General features: G+C 38.3%; 1 protein-coding gene across 1 annotated transcript in view; it reads right to left on the bottom strand.

Annotated features, from left to right (window-relative positions):
• The window catches only part of LOC135210819 (uncharacterized), a 47,216-nt gene extending 40,247 nt beyond the window's left edge, over positions 1-6,969 (bottom strand). The window contains exons 1-2 of the mRNA XM_064243686.1: positions 6,946-6,969; positions 4,169-4,318 (exon numbers count right to left, since the gene is read on the bottom strand). Coding sequence (XP_064099756.1) covers positions 4,169-4,318; positions 6,946-6,948 — 153 coding nt within the window. The 5' untranslated portion in view covers positions 6,949-6,969. The remainder of the gene's footprint in view (positions 1-4,168; positions 4,319-6,945) is intronic.
• Between the last annotated feature and the right edge of the window lie 1,385 nt (positions 6,970-8,354).

Genomic DNA, 8,354 nt, shown 5'->3' with positions numbered 1-8,354 from the left:
TTATTTATATGTTTGCGACACGTATGCGATAAGTTGCCGGCATGGTTTCAAGGCCTTTGTAGTTTTCTGAGATTTCTACATCGTGAGATTGATTCTGCTGGGAGTGACAAATTGTTAGCAATGGAATTGATCTGTTTGGAAATGAAAAACGGGACAGAAACGCTCTAGAATGGATGGAGGTATGTTCTCTTGATGCTCGAAAAGACAGTTGTTGCATATGTGAAGCTGTTGTAGGTAAACAAATTTCATATAAATTTGTTGTATCCTATTTTAACAAATTTATGAATATCATTAAGAAAATGACAGAAATATGAATGCATAAAACTGTATAGCCGTCGATATGTACTTATATACATATAATATATATATATATATATATATCTATATATATATATATGATATATATATATATATATATATATATATTATATATATATATATATACATATATTTAGATATTAGTATGTATGATGTATATATATAGTATATATATATATATATATATCATATATATATATATGTATATATGTATATATATATATATATATATATATATATATATAATATTACATTATATATATATATATATATATATATATATATATATACATACATGTGTGTGTGCTTTACTAACTTGCAATATGTTGGTTCAATTCAATTTACTTATTTCACATAGTGCCCACCTATTTGTTGGTTTGGATTGTCCAGTTAGAATCTTCGCATATTCCAATAATAATAATAATAATAATAATAATAATAATAATAATAATAATAATAATAATAATAATAATAATAATAATAATAATAATAATAATAATAATAATAACTATTCGGAACCAACCAGAAGAGACTATACAGCCAACTAAGAGGGGAAGACAACCACCCAGAAATTCCTGAAGCCGAACCAAGTAAGAAACTCTGGGAAAACATATGGAGCAACCCGGTAACACACAACAAACATGCAACATGGCTCCAGGAAGTCAAGGAAAAAGAAACAGGGAGAATAAAACAAAGATTCACAGAGATCACGACAGACACAGTCAGACACCAACTAAAGAAAATGCCAAACTGGAAAGCCCCAGGTCCCGATGAAGTCCATGGATACTGGCTCAAAAACTTCAAGGCCCTACACCCACGAATAGCAGAACAGCTCCAGCATTGTATCACAAATCACCAAGCACCCAAATGGATGACCACAGGAAGAACATCCTTAGTACAAAAAGACAAGAGTAAGGGAAATATAGCCAGTAACTACAGGCCTATCACCTGCCTACCAATAATGTGGAAGTTACTAACAGGTATCATCAGTGAAAGACTATACAACTACCTAGAGGAGACAAACACCATCCCCAACCAACAGAAAGGCTGCTGAAGGAAGTGTAGGGGCACAAAGGACCAGCTCCTGATAGACAAAATGGTAATGAAGAACAGTAGGAGAAGGAAAACCAACCTAAGTATGGCATGGATAGACTATAAGAAAGCCTTCGACATGATACCACACACATGGCTGATAGAATGCCTGAAAATATATGGGGCCGAGGAAAACACCATCAGCTTCCTCAAAAATACAATGCGCAACTGGAATACAATACTTACAAGCTCTGGAATAAGACTAGCAGAGGTTAATATCAGGAGAGGGATCTTCCAGGGCGACTCACTGTCCCCACTACTCTTCATAGTAGCCATGATTCCCATGACAAAAGTACTACAGAAGATGGATGCCGGGTACCAACTCAAGAAAAGAGGCAACAGAATCAACCATCTGATGTTCATGGACGACATCAAGCTGTATGGTAAGAGCATCAAGGAAATAGATACCCTAATCCAGACTGTAAGGATTGTATCTGGGGACATCAGGATGGAGTTTGGAATAGAAAAATGCTCCTTAGTCAACATACAAAAAGGCAAAGTAACGAGAACTGAAGGGATAAAGCTACCAGATGGGAGCAACATCAAACACATAGATGAGACAGGATACAAATACCTGGGAATAATGGAAGGAGGGGATATAAAACACCAAGAGATGAAGGACACGATCAGGAAAGAATACATGCAGAGACTCAAGGCGATACTCAAGTCAAAACTCAATGGAGGAAATATGATAAAAGCCATAAACGCATGCGCAGTGCCAGTAATCAGATACAGCGCAGGAATAGTGGAATGGACGAAGGCAGAACTTCGCAGCATAGATCAGAAAACCAGGAAACATATGACATTACACAAAGCACTACACCCAAGAGCAAATACGGACAGACTATACATAACACGAAAGGAAGGAGGGAGAGGACTACTAAGTATAGAGGACTGCGTCAACATTGAGAACAGAGCACTGGGGCAATATCTGAAAACCAGTGAAGACGAGTGGCTAAAGAGTGCATGGGAAGAAGGACTAATAAAAGTAGACGAAGACCCAGAAATATACAGAGACAGGAGAATGACAAACAGAACAGAGGACTGGCACAACAAACCAATGCACGGACAATACATGAGACAGACTAAAGAACTAGCCAGCGATGACACATGGCAATGGCTGCAGAGGGGAGAGCTAAAGAAGGAAACTGAAGGAATGATAACAGCGGCACAAGATCAGGCCCTAAGAACCAGATATATTCAAAGAACGATAGACGGAAATAACATCTCTCCCATATGTAGGAAGTGCAATACGAAAAATGAAACCATAAACCACATAGCAAGCGAATGCCCGGCACTTGCACAGAACCAGTACAAAAAGAGGCATGATTCAGTGGCAAAAGCCCTCCACTGGAGCCTGTGCAAGAAACATCAGCTACCTTGCAGTAATAAGTGGTACGAGCACCAACCTGAGGGAGTGATAGAAAACGATCATGCAAAGATCCTCTGGGACTATGGTATCAGAACGGATAGGGTGATACGTGCAAACAGACCAGACGTGACGTTGATTGACAAAGTCAAGAAGAAAGTATCACTCATTGATGTCGCAATACCATGGGACACAAGAGTTGAAGAGAAAGAGAGGGAAAAAATGGATAAGTATCAAGATCTGAAAATAGAAATAAGAAGGATATGGGATATGCCAGTGGAAATCGTACCCATAATCATAGGAGCACTAGGCACGATCCCAAGATCCCTGAAAAGGAATCTAGAAAAACTAGAGGCTGAAGTAGCTCCAGGACTCATGCAGAAGAGTGTGATCCTAGAAACGGCACACATAGTAAGAAAAGTGATGGACTCCTAAGGAGGCAGGATGCAACCCGGAACCCCACACTATAAATACCACCCAGTCGAATTGGAGGACTGTGATAGAGCAAAAAATAATAATAATAATAATAATAATAATAATAATAATAATATAATAATAATAATAATAACAATGTCATCTTTTGTGTACTTCAGAATCCAATGAAAGAAAAAATTTGGTATTTAAGCAATATAATCGTTCAATATTGCTTTTGCCTTGTGAATTGTTTGCTTAATTTAATCCACCATCTTATGAATTGATTGCCAAATACAATTCACAATCATTAATATATTAAAGATATATGAACTGTAACGATAGTAAAGTTTCATTCATAATAATTTAAGTGACACTGAACAAACTATGGTGCCTCATCTGATTTTATATATTTATACTTCATCCTTGAAGCTCTGATAGAGAGAGAGAGAGAGAGAGAGAGAGAGAGAGAGAGAGAGAGAGAGAGAGAGAGAGAGAGAGAGAGATTTCCCTGAGTTTCATTTTTATAGTAAGTTGAAAAACAAAGTCATTCAGACGAATTAGCAATCTAGAAACTGGAACACGAAGACGGCACAGCAGAGAACAATGAATTGTCTTTCCAGTTATCTACAGTTAACCAATAGAAACCGACTTGTAGTCGCTGATACAGTTAAACTGCAGAAACCATCTTACAGTGGTCAATACATTTAACCTGTAGAAACCAGCTTACAGTGGTCAATACAGTTAACCTGTAGAAATCAGCTTACAGTGGTCATTACAGTTAACCTGTAGAAATCAACTAACACTGGTCATTGCAGTTAACCTGTAGAAACCAAGTTACAGTTGATAATAAAGGAACTAACTTACTATAGACAATACCATTAACCTGTAGAAACCAACTTACAGCAGCCAATACAGTTACCCTGTAGAAGCCAACTTACTGTAGACAATACAGTCACCCTCTAGAAACCAACTTACAGTGGTAGAATCCAGATTTGGACTCCTGTATCCCCCTGGGCGAGGTCCGGGCTTCCCCGGAAGCAGTGACGTGTGGTCGATTTTGAAAGGTCTCGACACTGGGCCACCACTGCTCTCAACTGTAGTGCCACTGACTGACTCCATTTTACCCTAAAGGGAAATTGATTGATTTTATTATGATAATTCTTAATATACTCGTAAATTCCAAAGCTAAGTATATTAAAAGATATTCTCCTTTGCGAGAAACTACCCAAAACGTGATGTATTTCTTTCTGTAGACCACAAAAAAACAAGATGGAGAATGAATCTTTTTGGCAAATACTGGATAAACGTATTCAATCTTGTATTCAACCTGTGGGTGATGTGTATGTGATATGTTACTGACATTTATTTATGATACATCTTACTGCAGTGTGAATGTATCTGTAGTTTGACACAGGTGTTGTGACCGTTACTTTATTAGTTTGAGCTTAAATCATACAATGAATTTTTAAGCTGATTGTTTAGTTAAGGCGCACCTTTTTATCAAAACCCGCAGGAATATAAACCAAGAAGAATTTTATTTTTATCAGAACTTATGTATTTACAGTACCATTCGTTCAACGTAACCTTTGTTACTAAAGGATATTGCTACTAGTCGATATACACATATACAGACTCAATCATCAATAAGATACAGTTATAGGAACTTTCCAGCATAAACAACTAAAAAGATATGCCGAAGAAATCGAGTCTTCTGTACAACTTATAGTGCTGTATAAAACCATCAACTATGACCGGCAGCTCTCTAGTTGCTCACCAGATGCGGTAGAGTGAGGGTGCGTCCCATGGCTCCGGAATGCGCTGTCAGATGCACGATGCCTGTCTAACCTTAACCTTAAATCAAATAAAAACTACAGAGGCTAGAGGGTTGCAATTTAGTACGTTTAATGATTGGAGGGTGGATGATCAAAATGCCAATTTGCAGCCCTCTAGCATCGGTAGTTTTTATATCATCTTTCACCAATTGTTCTACAAAAAACAAAATCGATGCGAATTCCTTTGTAGGAGACCGTATACATTTGCACGTTCCTCCATTATCAATCGAATGGTATCGATCCTAAAAATGTCACTTTTATCAGTACAATTATTAGCGATAAGGCACGTAGTTGAATTACTCATAGATCTATGATTCAAAAGGAATGATTCAAGATGCAGAAATGAGGAGGCAAAGTTCCCCTCACCCCCCTCCCCCTTTTGTGCTTTTAATGGAGAAATGAATCTAGATTAAAAGAACTTAGGCCTAAATGTGTGGACACACCAGCGATAAGATACGTTTCGCTTTTATCTGGTATCTACAACGCTCCCGTCTGCTTTGCCTTGTCTTGGAAAAATTAACGTGAAGTTTGGTCGATCTACAGTGGTTCGCAGGCTGGATTTGTCTGATTATTCTTAATTAATAAATAGCAAATATCTTTCTCAAGTCCCGCAATGACATGGGAAGGCCTCTCACCAAATTCGTCTTCTAAGGATATTTCTAGAAGATATTTATTACTTAGACATTAAACAATCTCAAACGCCAAATATATTTAAATGAAATCACGAGGACCTGACAATACAGCAAAGTTTGATATATATATATATATATATATATATATATATATATATATATATATATATATAATATATATATATATATATATATATATATATATATATATATATATATATATTCAAGGCCGGGAGAAAAGTCCTAAGAATAACATTGGGGTATCACTCTAAAGGAAAGGTAGACATTCCTGTAGAAAGTAAACGAGAAAATGTGAAATTAGAAAAAAAAAAGAGAGAGAGAGAGAATCTTTTGTACTGTTAGCTTCAGGATTTCTGCTATGCATTATGACCCGACAAAGAGATATCTGGCAACTCTACTGTATCGATACTTGATCTTTGCTATTTCACTAACATCACCTTGTTCATTTGCCAAACAGTTCTTGTGATCAAGTGTTTACACATTTAGCAACTCCTTTCACAAGGAGTGTTGCCAACAGCTTCTCATCCACTAATCATAGGAACATTACGACTACACCACAAAGTTGCCAGATGTCTCCTTATCTTGCTGTGTTGTGTACAGAAATTTATAACGCCAATTGTACCCATACCAAGAGGATGTACCGTAACAAGGACCAAGTAGTGTCCTGCGTAAGAAGCACTGAAGATTGTTCACCCCACATCCCAATGACTCAGTACATCTCAGGTCAGGTTAGGTTAAGATAGGTTAATTAGCTTGACTGATGTATCGTACAAATACAAACTTTCGACTTCACGGAGTCACTTTTCTTACAGATGACGTCAGTCCTGTGACGTTTTACCTACATGATGATTCGTCAGGCATCGGGTTGTTACCTGCTTTGATTCAACTGGAGTGAATTAAGCTGGCAGGTCAATCATTAGAATCATAAACGCTACGTCATCATAATTTATCATTTAGACGATTTTGACTTCTTATCTCTGTCCATATTCTCATTATGAAAAATCTTTTTTTAGCGAAGAGTGAATTTACTTCTGTAATTCTCTTTACAGACCTTCACTATAACATGTATAACTAAATACAGACCTCTGTTTAAATCAGTCATACAAAAATAACTTCAGCTTCTATGAGGCATATCATTACTTACTAGTACAAAATTGACGTTTCTAAATAAACTCTATTGGGAATGTCCACGTCATAATGCAGACCTCTGTGACTGTTTACACCTGCGTGAAAACACTCCCTACACTGAATACACGTGGATACCTACCATCAAGAGGAGTATACACGCTACGATATACCTTCCCAAAAGCGGGCTTGAATTATCTCTGGACAGTCACAGTGACGGCCATGTTTTCAGCACGAGATAACACAGGCATCTCTCCAGACAACTTACTCACACAGAGCGCAACAGCCTGAAACTTTTCCAGTAACACATTAACACTTCTCCAAACCTTTCCAACGACGATACAAATTACACCTGTGGTTTAACCGAAGTTAAACCACTGTGCATCGTTAAAATACGCTTTTTTTCGTAGGGTGGGGGGAGACACGTACCTCGTACAGAGTCTACGCTCCGAGGGCGCGTTGGAGCATACTGGTGCCGACTGAGCTCTGACTCTGAAAGATAAGGCTTTGATAAAGGCGATTGCGGGTTGATAAGCTTTCAGATAGCCAGTCGTAGTGACGATTAAGTATCCACTGTGGAACGTATGGTGCAGAACTTCCGCTTTTACCAAGAGACAGACAGACAGACAGAGGGCATACTTTATCAATAGCAGTTGCAGGAATAATAGTATATAATAATAATAATAATAATAATTATCATTATTATTATTATTATTATTATTATTATTATTATTATTATTATACTAAGAGCGACCCCAAAAAAGCATCATATTTCTTTTTCCAGAAAGTCGTGTTCCGTCCTAATGTAAAATGATTAATTACAACGCTATCCTAACTGGACCCTGCTCGGCCCTTACTTGGTCCCTACTTGGCCCCTACTTGGACCCTACTTGAATCCTACTAGGTCACTATTTGGACCCTACTTGGCCCCTATTTTGGACCCTACTTGGCCCCTATTTTGGACCCTACTTGGCCCCTATTTTCGACCCTACTTAGCCCCTATTTTCGACCCTACTTGGACCCTATTTTAGACCCTACTTAGCCCCTGTTTTCGACCCTACTTGGACCCTATTTTAGACCCTACTTAGACCCTACTTGGCCCCCATTTGGCCCCTTCTTGGACCCTACTTGGCGCCCACTTGGACTCTACTTGGCCCCTATTTTGGACCCTACTTGGCCCCTATTTAGTACCCTACTTGGCCCCTATTTTGGACCATACTTGGCCCCTATTTTGGACCCTACTTGGACCCTACTTGGCCCCTATTTTGGACCCTACTTGGACCCTACTTGGCCCCTATTTTGGACCCTACTTAGATCCTATTTGGACCCTACCTGGACCCTACTTGGCCCTTACTAGGTCCCTACCTGGCACTCACTTGGACCCTATTGGATTCTATTTGGTCCCTACTCGGACCCTACTTAAACCCTATTTGGCCTCCACTTGGACCATAGTTGGCCCCTACTTGGTCCACAAATGCTAAATATTTTGTCACTTTTGATTCAGAATTTCGAATTACAAATATCTTCGCCGTCACTTCCGAGTGCAAAAGG

Source organism: Macrobrachium nipponense, chromosome 4, assembly GCF_015104395.2.
Source record: "Macrobrachium nipponense isolate FS-2020 chromosome 4, ASM1510439v2, whole genome shotgun sequence".
NCBI lineage: Eukaryota > Metazoa > Arthropoda > Malacostraca > Decapoda > Palaemonidae > Macrobrachium > Macrobrachium nipponense.
This window is presented reverse-complemented; position numbering and strand designations above follow the sequence as displayed.